Source organism: Plectropomus leopardus, chromosome 13 (assembly GCF_008729295.1).
Source record: "Plectropomus leopardus isolate mb chromosome 13, YSFRI_Pleo_2.0, whole genome shotgun sequence".
Taxonomy (NCBI): Eukaryota; Metazoa; Chordata; class Actinopteri; order Perciformes; family Serranidae; genus Plectropomus; species Plectropomus leopardus.
The window spans coordinates 19707586-19732259 of NC_056475.1; the positions used below are offsets into that span (position 1 = coordinate 19707586).

At 41.6% G+C, this 24674-nt stretch overlaps 1 protein-coding gene across 1 annotated transcript in view; it reads right to left on the reverse strand.

Annotated features, from left to right (window-relative positions):
- The window catches only part of LOC121952282 (protocadherin-16-like), a 99290-nt gene that overhangs the window by 63953 nt on the left and 10663 nt on the right, over positions 1–24674 (reverse strand). Inside the window, exons 2-4 of the mRNA XM_042498854.1 lie at positions 17469–18314; positions 17160–17357; positions 16119–16892 (exon numbers count right to left, since the gene is read on the reverse strand). Coding sequence (XP_042354788.1) covers positions 16119–16892; positions 17160–17357; positions 17469–18296 — 1800 coding nt within the window. The 5' untranslated portion in view covers positions 18297–18314. The remainder of the gene's footprint in view (positions 1–16118; positions 16893–17159; positions 17358–17468; positions 18315–24674) is intronic.

Sequence of the window (24674 nt, forward strand, 5' to 3'; positions counted from 1 at the left end):
AAAAAGCCGGAGCAAACCTGAACCGTCAGTTTAGATAAGCAAGAAAAAGAAAAGGAGCTGTGAGGAAAAGCAGGCAAGAACAGAATGAACTTGAACAAGAATTTACTTTTCTGCTAATTCAAACCACTCTGCCTGACCTACTGCTGTGCCAGTCAATCTGGCTCATGTGTGGAGTATTTACAGTTGCGGGTTAAGCATTACCTCAGTTTACCTCAAAGCAGCGGCAGACCACAGGGATTTAAAGGTGATGCAAATAAAACCCGCACATGGTGTCTCTTTTCAGCTGGCGGAGGATCGTTAACCTCACATTAAGTCACACTTTAGGTGTTGGAAAAGCAGGCTTATGCACATGTATACACACATATTATTTTTCTTGCAAATGTGCTTGAAATTATGCTGCACAAACAAAAAAATGTCCAACATGGGAAGAACGGTGCCACTTAGAGTCTGTTTCCTAGGAAAAATATAAAGAAGTTTATGTTTTTTGGCCTAAAAAATCTAACTTTGTACCCACTTATAGGGGACTATGGGAGCTGCTGACCCTTTGAAACCTGAGCAAATGCTTGATAAAATTTTTTTAAAAAACATGGTAAGAGGCAAAGAGCAACTTATTAAGAAATGGTCCAAAAATAAGCAAGAAATTAATAAAAAGCTACAAAAAAATGCTATTAAAAGGTGTCTGACTGCAGCACAATAAAACAGATGTCCATGGTGTTAAAGAGTTAAAGAAGGTACAATTTCAGCACACATTGTTTTTACAAACTGCGCTGATTGGGAGTAATTGCCTTTGGGTACCTTAGGTATGACCCAAGCAGCATCACTTCAGGCAGTTTGTGGCTATTTTAACATGCGTTCTGTGTTTTCTCTCTGATACATTTGTAACTGATTCCTCTTGAAGTCTCCTTTCATTTTAATTTCTAATAACCTTTGGATTTTACTGTCAGAATAAACAAACTGTATTCCATATTAGTTCAATGATCAGCGCTTATCATAAGATACAGACGGCACTCCCCATAATCCACCCCACTCTCCCCTCTCTTCCTTCCATGTGGTCCTGAGAGTCCTGTTACCATGGCTACCACTGAACGAACGATGGCTCCAACCCCTTTGAAAGCCATCACGCTTCCCCCCACCACACACACACACGCACGCATACACATGCTATCTGTATGAAGTAATGGCGATCATCCTTCACATGGGTGAGTGTTCATATGAAGACTGTCTGCCTGCTCCTCTCTGTGCCTAGTTACAATAACATGACCCCACTCTCCCCCTGACAGCAGTGAAAAATACCTATGGATGGAAGATTCCTCACCAGCACACACACAGACACACACACACACACACACACACACACACACACAGAGAGAGAGAGAGAGTCTGGTCGTTCTAATTTGCAAAGACAGCCATTATCCTGTGATCAATAGCATTTCTCATGCAGCCTTGTGGCATTTTGTGATACCATTCTCAGTCTGCATGTTGTAGAAGATAATGTCTTGCTAACAATGGAGAGAATGACTGGCTGCTGAAAGGTATAGAGCCATTCCTCTCCTTTTACTCTGAACCCTGCTGTAGACGACCTGCATGGCTGGTCTGCCCAATACCCGTCAGCTCCTCATCCAATCCTCCACTGCATTGCTCTATTTTTTTCGTATTACTACTGCATGTGTAAATGTGTTTGCAAGCAAGGAACGAAAGGCTTCTTTCAAGGGCGTACTCAGACAGATAGAGGTGAAGTCACACAAACCCAGAAACACACTCACACACAGGAGAGTGAGTGGTGATGAATTGGCTCTGCCCCATCTCCCCTGGCCCCCCTTTCTACATCTCTCATCGTCATGGTAACCATCAGCACCTCCGCCGCATCCTGCATTTACGCTTTCACACCACCATCATGGAGCCATCCTTTTTATCACTCTCCTCTTTTTTCCTTTTTCCTTTTTATACCCTCACTCACTGTCTAAAATGTGCTGAGTCCTGCTCTTTCCACAGCTCTGCATGTCTTTACCATGAATCATCCATATATTCAGCACCTCCAGCATTTCATTGTAAAATATTGAGATGTTCAAGCAAGAGCACAAGTTCCTTGTATAAAATCCTTGGTCTTTTTTGTATATGGTTATAAATGATTAAATGTCTGCATGTGATTTAGTGAGGCAACCCCCAAGCAAAGTGTGCAAAGAGGCTGCATTTAATTCGATGGTCAACAGCATCTACATGGCACACTGACCTTGCCTCTGTCTACTATGGCATTAGGCTTTATCACATTGAAAATTATGCAATGAATTAAAGCATGTAGGGCCACCAGGGTGCACTGCAATATATAATATATTGTTTACAGAATTATAGAAAATAAATACTAGCAGTTTTAATGACAAATCTTAATGAAAAACCAACCAGAAATGCAAGAAATCTGACAGTAGCATTCAATAGATTTTTGATCTCAATTCGACAAACCTGGCTTAAAAAAGGTTAAGTAATGTTTTTCCCTAATCATTCATTAAAAAATTATGAATAAATAACAAGTGTCTTGGTTTAATTTCTGCATCTAATTTTCAGATGAGCAGACAAAGGAAACCAGCCAAAAGAAGAACTTTTTTTTCTTTCCAAATGGATCAACAGAAATTAAAAGCTGCATATATCAGAAAAAAAAACAAAACTTTTTAATAATGCCATTTACTACAAAAAAAGGCTTAACACAATACAGGTAAATACAATTGCATTATATGGTAGGGTACCAAACAGCCATGACCAGCCTCTTGCAATTCATTACCGTCATTGCATGCCTCATTACAACCTACAGTGTATAGTGTACATTGCATTACACGTTATGCACAAACTAAGCAGTATCATCTGTTCTGCACTTCCTATGATCTCAGTTTCTCCATCTGTATGACTTGAAAGAACCATTCCTTAGATAAGAAACAAAGGCTTTGGAGGAGAAAATACCATTCGATGGATCCACATTAGCTCTAGTATCCGGTATTAGAGCAGCAGATCCGGCACTCCAAGATTCTTGCAATCAAGCAGCTCTATAATCGTCCCCTGGAGCGGGGCAGTAAATACTCTCAACAGCCCGCCAGTGGTGGGGGTGTTTAACAGTGTGCACAAGTCTGTGTGTTTGTGGGGAAGCATGTCTTCATGTCTGTGTGTGAACACAACTTGACGACATCAGAAAGCACTTCCAATTTTTTTCTTAATTGATATTCCCTTACACAGAGCAGGACGCTGGCCAAGATACCAGTGTCTGCCGTGACTAGAGTCACAGAGAGATTGTGCATCAACGACAGAACAAGGTTCCTCCATTAACAATCCAGGCTGACACAGACCTGAGACGAATGGTTTGTGAGATCATTAGCTGGCAGACACGACTACAGGCTGTCTCTGTTTACACTGTCTCTTCCACACAGCATACAAAAGATACAACACTTGATTCACCTGAAGACTTTGTTGTAAGCTGCCACAACCGCCATTCAAAATACAAACTTTTACATTCGAATGCTACACATGACGTTTTAGAGGGTCTTTTGTATTGCATGTATATTGTTCACAGCAAGTAGCATTTTTGACTTGGCGATGCATCACTTGTGATTGGCCTTAAATTTATATATAAATTTGTATATCTATCTATGAATATCAATGAGGTTTAGTTGGTGTTGAAAAGAATACTTCAAATGAATTACTAGACCAAATCCCCTCCTTACAAAGCCTTGTTTATTAGGATATGGAAATAATTTTTCCTTTCTTCTGGGTGAACACTGGGCTGTACCAAATGTCTTTTTTTTCTTATTTTTGAATAAAGCTGTAAAGGTCTATTCTCATATTTTATGACATCATCACAATAAAATATAATTTAAAAAATCCTCAAACACAAATCCTTAATTGGAATAAAGTGATTTGTCAGATTAACTATGTTTTTCTTTTTTAGAATAATTTAAAATAAACTTTCATTAATGACTAGAACTTTAAGTTTAATCAACACAAGTAGGCAGCAGAAGACATTAAATAATGATGAAATAGTGACTGCGCCTTTAGGCTTATAGCTGCATCATGCTTTGACATAAATGGCAATAAAATAAATCAGAAATTTCAAATGGATGTGTTTACTTCTCTTTTTTTTTAAACTCAAAATCATTACAGTCCAGTGCAGAGGTTCTGTGTGACTGACACTCACTCGCTGTGCAAAGGAAGGCGACCATAACCGCGGTGATAATGATGAAATGTCTGGATCACCACTGGAATCTAATTCTACAAGTAGTAAAATATTAAAAATGTGACCTTGACATTTAATCTGCATCAAAAATAATGGATTGAACAGAAAAAAAAAGAAAAAAAAACAACCTTCTCAGCATTCGGATGTGGTTTTATAACCTTATGAATGAAGCTTCAAAACTTCGAACTATTCGGTATAGCTCTGTTGAACTTGAATGAGTATGATATCAGATTCAATGAGCAATGTGTCTTTTTTCATCTTCCAACCAACCAACTGCTCCCACTTTCCACAACAGTCCCGCTCTGCTGAGCCATGATGTGAAAACATTAAGCTGTGGTGAGTGACAGCAACTCGGGCACCAGATGCTGACATTCAAAGATGGCTGGTGCGACTCCCTCCCCGTTGTCAGTTCCTTTGATGCTTTAAGTAGAAGCACAGCATTGTCTTTAAGCAATGGGAGCCGATTGATCCAAAAACTCAGTCTCAGAGTTGTGACAGCGATGCATCTCTGTCAGCTCTTTACGGTGACATACGCCCTGTCTGTATTTCCCACGTTTGAGCACTTTGACTCAAGAGCATCATCTAGTAGCACTTTTATTGCTAAATTTTGCGAGATGGACATGTTATTCCAAAACCAGGAGATTTATTCCAAGTAGTATAAAGAACTTCCTAAACTGCACACTGCGCACCAGGGTGTGTTAGGCCGCAGTAAATCTGATCCAAAACCACAGAGCTGAATTTGGTCCACATGCACCAGAAATGTTGGTTCTCCTAAATTGACATTAAATCTGACACATCCTTACTCTAAAAGTTAAATCACTTGCAACAGCGAGACAGAACGCAGGCCAAATCAGATGATTTACCTAACCTCAGCCAACACCTATTGCCCAGGCCAAATGCCTGTAAATGTACTCAGTGTGAGGTTAACACAACACAAGGCGACTACTGTTTCATGTCAGAGAGATACATCTTGGAGTCCTTACACGACTCCAACACAAACACCTTGTGCATGATCTGACTGCAAGACATGTAAGAGAAAAAAAACCTTTCTGTCATAGTCCTTAGAGGAGCTTTGACCAAATTGCAGGGTGGGAATACTGAAAGGCACAGTGACAGAGAAGATGGAGAATCCCTTTCCCTTAATAATGAGTTACAGTATGGTTGGTAAGGAAGAGATGGACCACCGTGAAGTAGCTGACAGTTGCTTGAAGCAACATTTTGAATGACCAGAGTAGGAAACATGCGCGCCTTGTCAAGAATGTTTAAACTTTAGACCTTAGAGAAATAATCGAAGTCATTATTGATGAACGGCAAACTCAGCGGCGTGTATTTATAGGTATTAGTGTTAATGTCAGTGGAGCTTTACAAATATTACAGCAGGAGTTCCTTCAAAAGGACATTATACTGGAGCTATTTAAATGATTGACCCGGGTCCAATAGGTATAAATCTGGAGAAAAGAAAGACAAGACTGCAATAAGCACAGTGGTAGCTTCTAAAAAGTCCAACCCACACTGAGCTGGTTGTCATTTTAAAAGGAAAAAACACACTGAGGTTTATTCCTCATCTCCAGGCTGCTTATTAAATTAATATTCTGCTTAGCCGGCATGAACGGGTTCACTGAGTCCAGAAGGCTACGGTTCAGAGCGTGTCTGAAGATGGGACTGCTTCTGTTGAATAAAGGAGATTAAGATCAAGAAAGAAAGTTAATAATCAAGCACTATAATCAGTTTTTCTTATGTGCCTTGATTTTATGTTCCAACATTTTTATCACCTTTCTGATCATGTCTCCATTATTGTCGTCACTCTTTTATTCATTCCCGTCTCGCCGCAACTTGCAGCTCAAGATTTGTACAGTTCAATGAAACAAATCACAACAGTTGCCCATGCAAACAGTAAAGTTATTTCCACTCCTGTAGTCCTTCCAACCCTGTCTGACACACCGCAGCCAGCAACCACAAACACACATGTATGCTCACATGCACAGAGGCCCACAGTGGAAATAAGTCTCAGACTTTTCTGTGGTTTTTATCCCTTAAGCTCATGCACCAGGGTTTCATCCTGTGCTTCTGTTCTTCTCTGTGCATTTATTTAGCTTTATACATCTGCATGAGGGGTGAGCGATATGGCCAAAATCCTTTAGAACTGTATTTTTATATCATGACAACAGTATGTGTCAGAATACAGTAACTGTTCTGTAAATTTAATTAAGAAATGGTTTAAAGTAACCATACTGTTACTTCATTACATTTGATTTTTTTCTTCTTTTATTTGGAAACTTTTATTCACACGAGATAACACTTGACTTAAGACAAAATGCAAAATGCGGTAAAATTTGAATTATTTAATATGGAAGCTTTAAGGTTCCTGAGAACAAATTTTCAAGTGTTTCAGGTTTCTGTATGAACAACTTCACTCTCCTCCTACATGTCTGCCTGGATCATGTTACCTTCCTAGGCAGCTGGGTTTACAAGATCGTGCAAGTTATCCTGGGATCATGCGGGGAGCCAGCCCTGATTTGCTACAGAGCCACCCCTGAATAGCTCCTGCAATTGAAATGGTATTGCTAAATTGTCCAACCCTAATACGTCCATTGTTGTTTAATTACAAATGTGCATAATATACTGCAAAATGCCTCACTTAAGCCCATGTGCAGTACAGCTCAGTGAAACCAGACAGCAATCAGAAAAAGAGGGAGAAGTGGAGATCAACGGAGAGTAGAGAGGGAAGGTGAGAAGTAGTAAGAGATTCTCTTGTAAAAGATTCCACTCTGGGGGGAATGGAAACTTTGGTTCACTCTTCTGGTGTTGCTCTAACCTTTAATAGACAACTCATGGTGAGAACTATCCTTATAAAAGCTGAAGTCTAAAGCAAAGACAATATGAGGTGCACGCATGACAGAAGTGCATCTGGGAGATGTAAAGAAAGTGAGAAACGTGATGTGGACCATATTGAGTATAAAATGCTTTTTGTTAGCCGTTGCCATTTCTCTGATCTCACATAGAGCAGCGGTATTGTTTAATACTGTGTCTTTTGGCAGCGCAAATGCAATACTATATCTGGAATACTAACGTTTCCCCCTCCGCCTCTCTTAGCATCACTCCACGTTTGAGTTCCTGAGGTGAGAAGAAAGTCGAAGAGGACAAGTCAGATGATTAAATGGATGATTCATTTGAGAAAACAAATATCTGTAGCTGCACAGTCTTTGACCCCTGAGAGGAAAATAAATAGTGTGGAGAGAGCTGGGACAGACACAACACCAGAGGAGCGGAGTCAGCCAGATAACAGCTCCGAGGCTTCTGCTACAACACTCACAAACACCCACACGCACAGACATCAACTGAAAGTCATGCCCAAGACTCCTGCGGAAAATAACAACTAAGAAAAATGAATTAAAATGACTTGACACAAACGCAAAATGTCTTGGTCACACCCAACTGTGACTTCAAATGGTAACCTCTATCTCTCTGTAAAGCCGAATGACAGAATCTGATACACTGGGAAACAAGCGCCTTCACCGCCCTTCACCCCTAACTTATCGACCACCTGCTGTCCCAAACTGCAGAACCTCTCCCAAAGCAAATACGATCTAGAGAAACACAGGAAGCATACTAATTTACACCAACTTAACTCAACATGTCATGAAATTAGATTAGTGTGACCAAATGAACTGTGGAGAGCCCCAGCATCACCTGCCGCTCGCGTGTGGCGTGTGTGTGTATGCACTGTGTGCCGTCTGTTTGTGTGCAAGCATTCAAGCATGTGCGTGTGTGACTGTGTGACTTTGTTCCTTTCACTCTCAAACTCCAGTGTAGGAGTGAGAAGCTATAAGGGATGAGACAGTGACAAAATGGAGGCCCAGACAGAGATAGAGAGGACGTCTGGATGGCAGATAAGTTTGAAAAGAAACACAATGCAAAAGCAGCCCAGGAGAGCTGGAATAGAGAGATAGGCTGGGGAGAAGAGACAGATAGATGTGTGTGTGTGTGTGAGAATGGCTGCAGTTTTGACTGTGTTTTATATGGAGGATCCTGTGCCTGCAGCTGTTTGATATCTGTGTGTTCAACAGACTAGGGAAGTTATCTCAACAGTGTTCTTTACAAAGTCGAAAGTGTTCACCTTGTCAGTTTCAGACTGTGGAAAGAAACGTGCCGTATTAAAGACTTTAATTAACAAAAGTCTTCTCTATACAATTGTTTCCATTATTATCTAGTATAATTTGCTGATAATCAGCATCTCTGGTTTCATCTGCAGGTTTAAGCCCAGAACAGCCCATAATATTACTTTGGTTAGGTCTATTTAGTCGATAAATTGATGATAAAAATGGATAATCTTTAGGATTAGGATATTTGCTTGGAAATAAGAAGATATAGGAATATATCACCTTGAGCTATGGGAATTTTTCTGACATTGCTCAAACTACTGTCTGCAGGCCAATAATAGCCAACTAGAAATGTTTTGTGTGGACCTGAACATAATATAAAATTTACTCAATATATATTTAATAATCCATGTTTCATTTTAATAGTTTCTCTTTCAATAACCAACATTTAATCAAGCAGAAATCTCTGGGACTGAAAAATTAGACCAACTCTGAAGTGCCAAAAACTGCAGTACCTTGAATTGCCATTTGAGGCTGGCTCCAGAAACAAGTCAATCCCCACAGACTCCCACATAAAAATGCCCAATTTGATCTCTAGGGATCAGATCCATCCCTAGCTCCTCCACACGCTCTACCATCTCATCCAAATATGGTCAGTTTTGGCTCCAAAAAGAAAGACAACAACTGCTGAAATGCCAAAATCAAGGCTTTAAAACAGCAGACCACAAATCAATGGGTGATTTTAAGGTAGCTGTTTATTATTTTATGCTGTCTACGCATTTAGTAAACCAATTTGCTACTGCTTCTAAGCAAGCGTAAGGTGGCTATGAATGACCACTTGAAGAAAGCTACAGGTTGCATGTCAACTAAGGGCACCTTGCAAGTGTCACAAGAATTGCATTTGGTCTTCAATGTCAGTGCTGTTAGCTAAAGTTGGAGAGTTTGAAATGTGTGGGGGTATTTTTACCTATGCTGCCTTCAGTCACATGCTATCTCCCTAAATTGTCTCCCTTAGTCATCAAAACTTTAAAAACTCCTGGACTAAATTATTTATTTCTAATAAAAAGCTCAGTCAAACTTCCATTAAAAGTAAAACTGGTGCATTAATACTTGGGTTGTGTTGTATTGGCATATTATTCTTAAAAAAGGTTTCCACTGATGAAGAAAAAGAGAAATAGAGAAATACTTTCCATTCTTGATAGTCTCCTTCACTGATGGGAGATTGATTCTTCTAAAATAGCAGAGGAAAAGACAAAGTTGGGACCAGAGCAGAAGCCATGAGGGTAAAAGCCCATGAGACATGAGGTAAAAAGTAAAGGGGAAAAAAAGAATGGAAATTGAGATACTCACTAACAGATGAGATGAAGAAATGGAATAGAAAGCAGTCAGACTGGAGAGAGAGACAGAGAGAAAGAGACTGAGAGAAGAAAACCCTCACTGCCATATGGTACGGAGTATTGGGCTTAATGAGGCGTGAGGCCATCCTCTCCACAGAGGCATTGGCCAGTCAGATCACACATGAATGAACACTCTGATAGGTTTAAAACACAGCATATGCCAACAGCTAGTGATATGGAACCAAACTACTGCTTCTGAAGGGAAAAAAGAAAGAAAAAGGAATGATTTACCCAGCCCGGGCCAGAATCCAACACCCACCAAAGAGCAGAAAAATGCTCTTGCAAAAAAGAAATCTGTCTGATAAGAGTTAAATGTTTTGACGCTGATTGCTACTAAAAAATATTACAGCCACTGTAAAAAAAAAAAAAAGCGAGATCTGATGATGCCACTAAATGATAAGACAGGAGATCACCAAAGTTATTACAATTCATCCTGTGGAGGACATGATATCAAATTTCAGGGCAATCCATCCTATAGTTGTTGAGACATTTCAATCACAAAAGGGGTCTCCAACGAATGATTTGATTCTCTAACTTTCAAAGGGCAGCCTTATTTAGAAGTATGCTATATATAGAATTTATTTACATTGCAAACTAGTCAATCGAAACAGTGGTAGACATGCAACTCCCATATTCTGCGAAGTTAAAGTACTGTTTTTGTCAAATTTGATGGCTTTAGTTTCCCATCAGAAAGGGCTGTCTGATGGCACAGTGAGGCCGTGAAATTACTCGAAATATAGCATACACTTCCACTAATATTTGTTCTTTAGGTGGGCCTTATTATTTGGCTAAAAAAACCCCATTGAGGCAGCGTTTGCTCAGCACCGTTTCATTTTATGTAGGCCCCACAAGGGTTTTCTACCCAGAAGTTACTGCAAACAAAAACTGTGATTCGGTCTATAGTTGTAGTTGATATTTTAGTCTGGATGAAAGTGATGGATTGACAACTCAACCCCCTAACAAACAGGAGACGCCATCTCTAAAGCCAGGCTGCTGGTATGGACAAAATGGGGAAAATCTTGAGGATTGCAACCTTGATATTTCAAAAAAAAAAAAAAAAAAAAAACACAGAACCATAAGTTCAGGTCTTCTAAGAAAGACATGACTACTACAAGTTAATAAATACAGCCCACCTCATTATGTAGAAAATTCGGGGCATGAGCGTAAAAAACAGGATGGATTTGGTTGCTGGCATTTGAGCTTCCAGTAGCAAACAGGTGATAAATTCACAGGGAGTGTTGATGGATGTTATGAGAATAGTTCGCATAGCAGACACACCATCCTGATCCCTCGTCACACACATCCTGTCAACATGGCTGGCAGCTGAGAGATGTATGAGTCGGTGGGAGAGAGCGGGAGAAAGAGACAGAAATACAGAACCTGAGAGTGAGCGTGTCAGAACGGGGGCCAGCTGTTAACAGCATGAAACGATTCACCAAAGTTTTGCTCTCGCTGGTGTCTTTTTTGTGTGTGAACCCGACCATTTGTCGGCACTGATCACTTGTTAGATGCAACTGAGGCATGCAGTGACAAGTGATCGCTACGACCTGCAGCCTTCTCGCTCAACTATTGATCCTCGCAAATTAAACACACTGACAGATTAATTAAAACACAAAAGATAAAGTTTCAACAGAGCGGGGTCGTATTTAAGCGCGGCCGCCACTGTTCGAGAACAATCATTGAGGGAAGACATCAAGCGGACAATAAATTTAATCCCCCCCACCCTGCATTTTCAAGCTTAATAGAAACTAAAGTGTGTGTGTTGTGATTCTGGGCAAGAGGAAAGTGTAAGAGCTCCAAGTGGAAGCCGTAGTTTGGCCTGGCTCTGGTTTCTGCAACGTCGTATTCAGTGCGACACCAGCAAAGACTGGTTAGAGGAGGCTTTAAAAGAACACCTTCCTGTTTTCTGTGTGTCATAAAATTTCTTTTCTCTATTAGTTTATCAAATGTGATTCGTCTCAGTGTGTGTGTGTGTGTGTGTGTGTGTGTATGTTTTAAATTTGATTAGTCTTTCCTTATAGAGCCACATAGAGTTTAGCCACAGGGTCCCAGACTTTGGACTTCACACCAAAAGGGCTGATTGCTTTGACAGGCAGACTTGCTGTGTTTATTTAAGTGGTTTTGCGGGAAGTTCAGGAGGACTAACTCCACCTGTCAAAAGAAACCTGTCTCCTTCCCGTTTCTTTGTTTTTGCTCTATTTCAGTCACCTTCACACCACACTCAAACTCACATGTTCTTGTGAGACTCTCTACTTGTTTTACCTGACTATCCACAAGGCCTGCTCAGTAGGTGAGTCTGTCTGTCCATCAAAAAACAGCGGTAAGATATCACCATATTTAACCAAAAAATGAAAATGAAGTGGCCATCAGGTCTCAATTTCCCCTTGATCAGCAGTTTGGTGCATGACAGAGTATGTCAGGTCCATCCTTTCAGGAATTCACAGGTTGTTTTGGGGGATTGTTATGGCCTGAAATGTCTGATTTCACAGCAGCATTAAAATAACTGTGATGCATGTTGCAACATTTTCAGGTGTTTTTTGCAATTAAATTGCAGGGACAAGTGAAATTTGCAAAAAAATAATTAGGATTCTTCCTTGGATTTATCTCATTCTCTGACATAAATAGCCCTTAGTCATGTGATGATAACCGTTAGCCGTGTCACTCTTAAGTGAATCTGCCACAGGCACTGAGTTCACACTGTCACAGCAGCAATCTCATGATACATGAAAAGAGAGAGAGAGAGTGGGGCAAGTTCACTGAGAGAATCAATATGCAGCATGTAATTCTAAAAGGAAATTTGATTTTATAGAGTTTAAATAATATAATCTTACTGACTTCACAAGGATTGCCTGAGTTTGCGTTAATTGTTGCAATCGCAACATCCCGGAAGGGCTGTCAGATTCCACCCCCTGAGTTTAATCGCTCCTTTGTGCTAGTGCCACCCTCATGACAGTATTGTTTCCACAGTGCAAGCAAGACTGTACAAATAGCAAAAGTATGTTTGTCAGTATGTTTCTCATTCTGTCCAGCCTTTTGCACTGTGGAGCTTAAAGTAATTTGCAGCCTCCATGGGCCCCTGGTGTGGCCTCCAGGTTTTACTCACGTCCCAGCTTACTTCCCTCTCTTATTTCTTTTTGATTCTGATAATTCTTCATTTTTTAAGCACAGTGTCAACCTGTTCTCAACCAGCAAAAAGTGTAGCGCTATTATACTGTTGTACTGCAATGCCAGCGCGCCATTCTCTACGGTTTTGTACATCTCCCAGCTGAGTACATCTGTGCGTCTGGTGAGATGATTGAGTGTTGTTTAACAGGCTTGACCAGGAAACCACATGCTGGACATCACAGGGGAAATGCATCACCTGCTGAAAGTGAGTTCTTGGCTTCAGTACAATACAAAATAAGTACACATACACAGATGTATGACTCACAGGCAAACACATGCAGACAAACTTTTGCTTTCTGTTTTGTTGTCTTACTCTCAGCTATTTCAGCTATTTCCTTCCCACTTTTATTCGGGTCCTTTTATAATTTCTACTTTTATTCCACGTGGGCTTTTTTTGATTCTTAACGCAATTTTTTCCACTAGCTTGCATCTCATCTGTGGATGTCTACTGCATTTGAGCATGCATGTCACTATGTGTGCGATCAACAGTGGCTTACCAGCAGTCAGGTCATGCTGAAAGTGAGCATGTCATTGGATCTGACAGAAACTCTGCAAGGCACAACCCATACAGGAAGGAAAATATGCTTCAACTCTGAAAAATACACATTATACCCAAGAAAACTAGCAATTGACCCCGTGGCATTAGCACTCACTGAAACAGGCCCCACACAGATCAGATGAGATCAGCAACTTTTTTTTCATGCAAATAAGAGTTTTGGTACAATGAAAATGCCCCACACTTAAATAGGCTTGTCACTTTTCATCACCAGCCACAATTCACGCTGTTCTCATGACCCGTACCTTCCCAGGATATGAACCTGATTCAGATGGATGTGCTGTGCATACAGACACACACACATACACACACGGAGGCACCATAACCTCTCCTGCCTGGGAAATACTTTAAGGAAGCGGGGGAAGAGGAAAGCAGGGAAACCAAGAAATAAATAACTCCTTTGTGTCGCGGCTACATAAACAGTGCAGCACATTACAGATTACTATGGTAGTCCAACTGATAAGAAACTTCCTACACACCATTGCTGCATGTATGTGTGTGTGAGTGGACAGAAATCAGGAGACATCATGAGAAAGATTTAAAGAAAGAGAAACAGAACGAATGAGTAAGAAAAACAAAGACAGAGAGTATGGAAAGAAAGAAAAAATGGAAATGTTGGCAGAAAAGAGTAACTACCCCTTACCTTTTGTACATATGTGGTCCGTTCGATCCAACACGTCTTCTGATAACTTATTTCCTTGTTTGGATATTAAACATTTGCTGATTTTCTCCCATTTTTACACAAAATTCAAACCGCGCCCGCCAGCCCAGTATAATAACGTGATTGCTATCTATTGTAAATATTGGTACAATACTGAGAACATTCTGCCTTCGTCTCGACTCTGTTAGGAACGTGACAAAACCTCACAACCTGATTGCGGGTGCCAAATAACATCACACAAAAATGTAAACTGGGCCTACTGGACCAGCTGACCCAATTCTTCACTTTGTCACTATCTTGACAGCGTGAAATACCGAAAAGCTCCACAATCTTGACAATTAGTTGGCAAGCGAAAGGAGAAAATACAGAACAAATCTGGAATGACATCCATTAAGGTATAAAGTCAGGTCTAACATAATTTGTGTGTGTGTGTGTGTGTGTGTGTGTGTGTGTCCTGTCTGAGTGGCCACATATTCCATTGGCCCACAGAAAAAGTTTACTCCAACTACCATTATCCTGCAAATCACTGCCCCTGTGGGGAGACTCTCGCCCGGGGAATCTTGGCTCGGTTTCGAGCGAGCCTTGAGGAACGTGCCGGAATGAGCAAATCAAGCCTTATTCACTCACTCTGGCATCAAAACCACCCGGGATGTCTGGCATGGGATTACGCCTGCACCTACTGCCAGAATAACTGCCGGCTAGGATTAGAAAAACGACTAACAGTTGATTACAACTGTTGCAACAACTGGAATCGAGGTCCAGGGGGTTCATTTAGTTGGTTGAGGGATATAATAATTCAACAGAGCAGCCTAATTAGGAGCAAATTACAGGGTTCAATAATTCAGCAACGTGCAGGCTGCATCTGTGATTGTAAAGACACCTCAGGAATAAATCACGTTAAGGCTGTAATTATCCATATCGCTTTATTTCTTTTCTAAATCCTTCCACAGGTCAATTCACCTCCTTTTTAATTCATTTGCATCTCATATCACTTCCCTCATCTGCTGTCTTCCCTAAGGAGCATGCCCATATGCCAGTTTCCACAGAGTACCAACCATCCATCCTCCCCAAATATATGTTAAACGAGCCTGCAAGAATGTGAAATTCAACTACTGCTACTTATCTAATTCCAGTTCGGTTGGTATGATTAGAGGCTCAAAGCCTTTTATTGGAGCCACTACACTTTTAAGTTCTAGCAGCAGGCTTTTTAAAAAATGCTGAGAAACAGAAACACTTCTTTTTCTTCTCATCCGCTTCACGGCAGAGGGGCAAAACCAACCTGTAAAAACAGTCGGTCTAAACGGTGCATGATGCCAAGTTAAGATCTTGCTGGAAGACAAACAGCCAGTCATCCTTTTTTCATTTCTCGGGAGAGGACCTCCTTATACATAAGAGCTGCTAGAATCGAGATAAAAGCAAGACAGTCAAGCTGCCGCAACATACCAGGGGCTCACCCTGTGCTGATGGCTTGGTTGCCATGGCAACCATATGAGGTGAGAGAGAGGACATACCAGCACAAGAGTAAATCTCCTCGCAGTAGTTTCAGGAATGCAGGTGAAGTCTGCCTCCTTGTCTTTCTCTCTCTGTTTCTTATTTCTTCCACCTTTATAAATCTTTTTACCACTAAATGAACATGCTGAATGGGTTCACTTCTCAGTTTTTATGAATTACATCACAATGATTCTGAGTGCACCATCCTTTTCTGAAATAGGACTTTGAACCTGCTTCGCACTTCAGACATGACTTTGATTTCCAGACTCATTTATATTGATGTATAAATCAGGCTTTTGCCAGGGGAGTAATCAGAGCAAGCTTAGGGGGAGAGTGTGAGTGAAAAGCGAGAGTGAATAAAGAGATGAGAGTACGACGGAGACAGTGAATACTTGGTTTTGGCTGCATAAGTAGGACAACAGTGTTACGGCCAACACAGTGCAAGATTGAGCACCATGAGAATTATTAACGGCAGGTCTCCTACAAAATAAGGAGTCAAAGAGATAAAAGAAGGCAGAAGAGAAAACTTTCTTACCTCTAAAAAGCAGGTCCCAGCTGGAGTGTTCTCCTTGATGGAGGCATTGTAAAAGTTATTGGAGAACACAGGTGTGTTATCATTAACATCCTGCAGCACAATGTCCACCTTCGCTGTGGATGACAATGGCGGGCGGCCATTATCCACCGCTACAACGGTCACACTAGGTGCTGGCTCTGATTCGAAATCCAGAGCCGTCGCTGTGGTAATGATACCCGTGACTGGGTCAATGGAAAACCAATCAGAGTGGGAGTTCTTGCCCTTGAGGAGTCTATATCGGACGTCTCCATTGGGGCCCTGGTCCTTGTCCCTGGCGGTGACTTGGAGAACAAAGGAGCCAGGATAGACAACCTCAGGAATGGTCTGTCTGTAGGCCTGCTGGTCGAACAGAGGGGGGTTGTCATTGACATCAGTCACCTGGATGGTGAAAGATGACTCCGCCCTGAGGGGAGGCGTGCCCGAGTCTGTGGCCATAACCCTGAGGTCATACGAGTCTCGTTCTTCTCTGTCCAAGACCTGGTCAACATATATCAGGTAGATGATGCTGTCCTTGGTTGTAAGAGCAAACTTCCCATCACCCCCCTCCAGGGAAACATTCACGTTAGCGTACTCTCCATAGTCTGGGTCTGTGACTGATATCCGAGCAACGTACTGGCCTGGTTGTGCCCCTTCGGAGATCCTTGGAGAGCCATCCTCACTGAGGAAGATGATGGTCATGGTGGGCTGGTTGTCATTGTAGTCCCGGACATGAATGGTAACGAACGCGTTGGTCACCTAAGATGATGGTGCAAGAATTATGTTAGTTTAAAAAAAGACCTTATCTTGGGCTTTTCCATTCTGCCACTGTAGAACGTGAAGGGAGACCCACTCAATATGTGGACATAAATAGCTCATTTTAAGGTAACAAGAAAGCGATTTTAAATTGCAGGGAATTATCCACTAAATAAAACATACTTGTTAAATGATATTTAATTTCTGGTAATATATCCCCCTAAATCCTACACACTAGACCTTTAATGCACTGTAATGTAATGCAATTACCTCAGGGTGGCTGGCGTTATCCCTGGCCTGGACCACCAGTTCATGGACCCTCTTCAGTTCATAATCCAGGGGCCTATTCAGAGTGATGACCCCAGACTTAATATCCATGACAAAGAAGCGGTCAGGGTCACTCTGACGCCGGTTGATTTCATATAGGACCAGACCATTATCACCCTCATCCTCATCTGTTGCAAACACCTGAAAAGATGAGGTGAAGATGAAGGTCAAACACAAATTTAGATGAACTTTGAATCTGGATTTATTAGTAATGAATCACTATCCAAACAAAGACAAAAATTTTGAGCTAACCTGTAGGATGCTGCTGCCTTGTGGAAGACTCTCAGAGATAATAGCGTGATATCTGCTCTGATTGAAGACTGGTGCATGATCGTTGATGTCGGTCACAGTCACTTCCAGGGTCATGGAGCCCATCCTTCTTGGAGAGCCCCCATCAAAGGCCTCCAGGACCAGGGTGTACAGTGATCGTTTCTCCCTGTCCAGCGGTCCATTGACCACCAGGTCTAGATACAGCACCTTGTTAGCAGCTCTCTTGGTCTCCAATCTGAATGCCTGCCCCACGTTGCCCTCTCGAATAGCGTAGCCTTGGGTAGTCAGCTGGTCCTTGTCTGCATCTGTTGCAGGCTCCAGGGAAAACCTTGTCCCCACTGCTGTGTGCTCGGGAATCTTAAGAGCTGCTTTCTTTTTAGGGAACACAGGTGCATGGTCGTTGATGTCATTGACAGTGATCGACACCTCGACAGTGACTCCCGTCATTGTCACGGCAATAAAGCTATAGTGGTCCCTCTGTTCGCGGTCCAGACGGCGTGCGGTGGTGATGATGCCTGTGGTTTCATCGATGTTGAGATCGCTGCTAACGCCTGTGCCCTCATGGTCTGAGATGAAGTAAAGACCTCCGGTTTCACCAGGTGGTAACCCAGCACTGATGTCACCAACAATTGTCCCTGCCGGTTGCTCCTCATCCAGCTGGAGCTCCAGAGCTCCAAGGACAGTTGTAGACTGAACAAGAACAAGGACAATGTATAAATAAAAGAGAGGCTCCTGTCGCCAGAGACTTGAACACACACAGGGTCCGCTGACCCAGGCCCTCCGTTTTGACCCTTTACTTGTTATCGGCATGGCTGGGCTCTGCTACACCTGGGAGACAGAAAAACAGAGAAAGAGAGAAAGAAAAAAATATCAGCCAGAGAAAAGATGTATTTCTACAAGCACAGATATATTTTATGAACTGTGAATTGAGAAATTGAACATCTATTTTCATTCCCTATTTGAAAACACTGAAAAATCACTTGCTCCCCTAGCACAAAATGAAAACAAATTGTTCTTTTTCTAAAGTGTGCATTCTAAATCCTTGCATGACAATGTGCTAACACTTTTACAATCCCAAATCTATATTAAAGACACTGCCTGATGAATTTCAGCTTCCCCCCCATTAAATGGACGTATATATAACATTTTGAAAAGAAGGACTTTCCAGCTGGATCATGAAGATTTGAAAGAGCATGAAAATGGAAGTCTAAATCTGTCCAGGATCCACACTGGCTTAACCACATTGAGGACAGAATCATAAACTATATTTATCTCAAGGATAACAACTTTTATTCTTTGGGTGAGAACATTTTAAAGTGTCCAGAGCCGTCACGCACTGAAATCCCAAGGGAAAACACTGAAACGGGCATCTAGATCCTTTGTAAGATTTTTATTTAATGATAGAAAATGCTTACACACACACACACACACACACACACACACACACACACACACACACACACACACACACATACACACACACTTACAAAGACATGGAATGCATGGGAAAGTAAGTCTTTATGGGGAAGTATGAGTCTCATTTAAGACTGTAAGCTTAGCCTCTATGTTGCCGAAACTCTAAATCATGCACAAATCCATAAAGATAATATCCTCCTCATGCTTATGCTATATCAATCTTATCGGTCATATGCTTGATCTAATCATGAACAGATCCACATACTGTAACTGTCCACAAAGGAATGCATCAGTCCAGGATCAAACTCTTTTTGCCAAAAAATCTATATGTTCCTAGTGTGCCAGAAGCATGGATATGCCTCATGAGTCATCACATGGAAAATTGACTGCGAGAAAGGCAATCACAAGAGTTTAAAGGCTATCTAAAACTCACCTGACACTGTTCAAGTTATCCTGCAGCAAACCCACCATCTGGTACTTCCAGCAAGTTAAAACAAACACCAATAATTATTTGCAAATGGTATTTGACCCAGGTTTGACACACATACTTTTGTACACTGACATAAAACTCTCGAAATACAAATTTAACCTGTATGGCCGCTCCAAACTCTCGTGAGATAGATGCTCATTTTACCCCTTGATGAGGTCTACAAATATTTAGATTATGTTCAAAATGAGACCAATTGTTTATGCATGTTCCTCTCGTATTTACAAGGGATGATTTATTGAGCGTATAACTCTGCAAAACATCCTGTAATGAGGAGGACCATCCAGGCCTAACGTAACTCATTCATCACACTTGGAAAACCAGAGGGATGCTACTTTTATAATCTTGTACATCGAGCACCTAAACACTCTGGAATGTGAATGACTTTGGCTCCTATTAGCTAATGTTTGGTACAAATGACCAAACTATACATGTGTGATGCAGGCAAAGGGCCAGTAGAATAAGAGAGGTTACTTGTCAGTGGAGGTTTTTGGACTTTGCTGGCTAACCATATTTGCCCAGACAATGACTCCCCCAGTGCATGTATAGTCTGGACAGTTAACTCTAGGAATGTCTTCTAACTCTAGCGAGAAAGCCAGCCTGCTGCCAGCTGCAGTATCGGCACATAGATTGAATTGGAGCATTCACACTCCCACGTACAAAAAGATCATTGACTGACCTTCTGGAAGGCCTATGGAAAGGCTGAATACCATGCTATATAGGGAGAAGATGAGAGGCACCTTCTTTAGAATAGATATAAAATATGAAATAGTTCATTGGAGTAAGGTAGCCACCAGTAACAGGTTTAAATTCACTCATTCAGTCATGGTAATGGCGACACCATAGAAATTATGAATATGGCCATCATGACATCACCCATTGGCTCATGAAATCCTGTTCTGAAGCTTGAGTTTTGGCATTTTGGCCATTTATATCTTGGATTTCTGAAATCAGAAGGTGACTATAATTGTAAAAATTTAAACAGTAATTATATAAAAATTCATCTCCAGTACAAATCTCATGAATGGAGAATTTAGCTATAGAGACAAAAACTGTTTTTAGCCACCATGTTTATTTCTGCTGTAAAGTTGAGCATTTTAATGTGGGTGTTTATGGGAATTAAACAAGTGGCAACCTCCGCAGCTGAAAAATGAAGCCAACAGTAAAGTACCAAATACTACAGTTCTTTAAATGGGGACTTTAGGCTGGCTCCAGAAGCAAGTCGGATGCCCAATCTTTTTTTTTTTTTTAAAGATATTTTTGGGTGTTTTTGCCTTTAATTGATAGGACAGTACAAGAGTGAAAGGGGGAAAGAGAGAGGGGATGGCATGCAGCAAAGGGCGGAGGCTGGAGTTGAACCCGTGGCTGCTGTAGCGCGGACACAGCCTGTACACATGGGGTGCCTGCTCTGCTCTAGCATGTTACAAAAAACATTGATTTTAGTCACTTTAGCTAATTACCCTGTTCAAGACAACTGTACAGGGGGTTAATTTTTTTTAACTTTTTTTTTTTTAGCGTTTACATTCTATTTAGGCTAATAGTTTTGCATATTTAATCGCTTTGAGTGACAGGCTGTCTGCTGATAGTGTCCACAGCTACTCAGCTTCTTCTGGCTCCAAAAAAACAAGATGGCAAGGGCCAAAATGCCAAACTCTTGGCTTCAAAGCAAGAGTCCACAAACCAATGAGTGGCGTCATGGTAGTTATGTCCATTACTTTTACAATCTATGGGACTGACTCACTCTTGGAGCCAGCCTTGAGTGGCTATTTGAGGAAATGCAGTTTTTGACACTTCTACGCTGGCTTCATTTTTCAGCTCCTGAGTTTCCACACACAGAAATGCTGAAATACTTGCTTGCCTTTGCATTTAATATAAAAAGTTTCTTTTCATTTTCTTCTCAAGGCTGTAGTCTGAATAAGTCTTTGAGGGTATAAAAAATGTCTTTCTGCACAAGTAACACAAATCATTATTCAAAACAAGCTTTGAAGCCATTTAAATAATGCTACACTGTTTTGTTATTCATTTTAGATTTACAGGGCTCCTGACAGACTATTTAGAGTTTCCATAGCATATAAAGCAAATACTTTTTTATCACATGAATCCGCTTGCTATCATTCAACCCCCCAGTCTTTCTGCCGACCCTGACCTCCCGTGGTAGTTTATGAGGCCTCTAAGGAGGAGAGATTAATAAGGACTATAGCTCCACTGGGACAGGGAGAGGGACACTGATACTGGCCCCACTGGTACGGTCGCCGACCTCTACATCTGGTCTAGACGGCTGCTCTGGACAGTTGCTGCTCTCCTACGCAAAGAGGCAAGCAAAGCTGAGACTGCGCTTAGTCTGCATACACGCCTTTCTTTTGTTTTGTTTGCCATGTGTCAAAGTATTCGTGACTGTTTGTGTCTGTGGGACTGTCTGTCTTGAATAAGCACAGGAAGAAAAGAAGAAAAAAAGAGAAGTTGAAAGAGGTGGTCTCAGAGAGACAATCAGGGGTGTGATGATGAAAGAAACCTTTTACTGCTTGGAGGGAAACTCTGCGTCAGAGACTTCGGAGACCCTGCTGTGATGAAATGAAGCCATGGTACTCTACAGTACCATAATGCAGCCAGTGGGAACACCAGGGAGGACCAAAAAAAGAACAAGAGAGATGGAAAGAGGGGATTTAGGACACAATAGAACAAGTTCTGAGGCGTGATTACAGTTTGCTTTGGCTTCACTGCCTTGTTGTCTTTAGGGACCGCGGAGCTGTGTAGGAGAAACTTATTATCGAAGTCAGAAAAGTGTACTCCAAAGTGTGCGAGTGCGTATGTGTGTCTTTTTACATCCTCTCTCCCTCACTGCTACAGTTGAGTGTCAGTGGAAGGTTATATTGATGAACAGGTCACACGGCTGCAATCTGTCACTGTCAATGAGCAGTCGGCGGATGACATCATCTCCCTTTTGACGAGTGCTGTAATACACTTGTGTTTACACTGGAAAACACGAGCTGATGAGGAATGGAGAGAGCAAAGGGCTAAAATATAGCTCATGCTGAAAGGATACTGGCTCTAACAGATGGCTGGTGGAAAAGAAAGCCACCTGATTCACTCCCTCTAGTGGCAGTCTTTATAACATTCTGCTAATTATGATAAATGGCTGCATGAATTGAGGTGTGTCTAATTTCTTCTCAAATGCAAAAACAATGTACATAAAAGAGGTAAAATACAACAAAGAACAAGTTTCAACCTGTCTGTGTGACTGCGTGGGTCTTTACACATCTGTGTCTTTGTTCGCCTGCTCAACACATGTTCATGCAAGCAGTGACATCATCTCTATGCGACCACATTGACAGGCAGGGCAGACCCGGAGGGCTCCATGCAGTCTCAGCCGCATTATATCTGGCATTGCACCCCCATAATCTGCCTCTGCTGTGTGCAAGCCTCAAAGCCTCAAATACATGGGCCTCCACTCTTAAGTGCTGTTACCATATAATAGAAAACCATAGTGTTTTCTATAGGATGTGACCATTTAAAGCGATACAGTGTGTGTTTGAGGATGTGCGTGAGTGTGTTCACACTATCTCAGTTGTGAGGAATAGCTTTCCCTCATGCCGGGCCAATTCTTAACAGGCCTCTCTATCACCCTATCCCTCCCGTGTCCGTCCCTCCTCCTTCCCTCAGTCCGTCCCCTCCTAATGGATTTTGCAGATCTAGTTGGGCATGCCATAGCTGCCCGTAGGCCAAGCTAAACAGGACCAAAAGTCACAAAGTTCCAAGTAAAAAAAAAAAAAAAAAAAAAAGGCCACTCTGTACCGCCTCTATCTCGGCCATGTTTCTCGTGCTTTGATGGAACAGCGCAGGATTGCATTCAGCTAGTTCCTTAGCGGTTAAGAGGTCTGGCATTGCTTGTAGATAGTTGGCAGCAACTCATTCAGCCCTGCAACAGCTTCTGTGTCACCCAGAACAAACATTGGCTAAGTGCTGTGATTGACAGTAAAGTCAGACGGGGGAAGAATAAAGGAAAAGGCTGTCAAAATGAAATACACAAGATGATGTCAGAAATACAGTATGCCTGCCATAAAGACAGACACTGGATACCACCTTGCCTTTGCATATTAAAAACCCCAACTACGAAAATCAGATTTATGGAGGAACATCTTGCAACAGTTTTCTTGCAATCCACATCATGTATTTGCTCTATTAAAACTGCACCGATTAATTGATTAGTCAATAAGCTGTCAACTATAAAATTAGACGCCAACTAATTGCATTATCGATTTATCACTCTGAGTCATTTTCAAGAAGAAAAAAAGTCAAAATTATCTGATTCCATCACCATAAATGTGAATTTATGACAGTAAACTGAATGTCTTTGGGCAAATCTTGGGCTTTGGCCCAAAATCGGTATTTTTCACTCTTTTCTGACTTTTTATAGACCAAACAATTAAAAAAATAAATAATCAACAGATTAATAGCTAATGAAACTAATTGTTGGTTGCAGCCCTATGCTTTATATGGTGTTAAAATAATAGAGTTTTGTAGTTATGGTGCCATTGGAAAGCGTAAAAAAGAAATTTCTGACAGCTCGAAGCAATGGCACAATTACAAAGCGACTAAAGCAACATCAGCTTGTTAAATGACTGAGAATAAAAGGTTAGGTTGTGGTGAAACAGGCTGCAGCGATGAAAAGCTCTGTGAGACCAGGAAGGGAGGGCTGAGAGTCTGTTTGGGGGAAGAGGATGGAGGAATGCTTTGCATCTCAGTTTTCATGTCGTTTGGGTTGTGTGTGTTTAGGGGGACGACAACTATGACCCCTGTCTCCCCTTTAGTCGCCTTTCCCCGGATCTCTGGATATAGACGTCCCATTTCAAAACCCCAGCTGTCACCAGCACTGTGAGCATGTGTGTTGTGTGTGTGTGTGTGTGTGTGTGTGTGTGTGTGTGTGTGTGTGTGTGTATATTTAAGTCTCCCTCTATGCACATATACCTATGTTTCCTCAATTTCACTTTTTCTTCCATTCCAGACTACATCCAGACTACACTAAAGATGGATATCAATTTCAATTTATTTCCATAGCTGACTCAATCAAAACGGAACCCACAGTATCGTAGCACCGACCCCTCAGACAGCCAGACGTCCGCTGTCTGGACTTTTACACACACACACACACACACACTTACATATTAAAATATACATGCACGTGTTGCACCAAGGCATAATCAATATTAATAATACTATGTGCCGGGAGACTTCATGACTGCGTCGCACAATCGGGTTACCTCACCCAGGGGGAGGTCTGAAGCCGT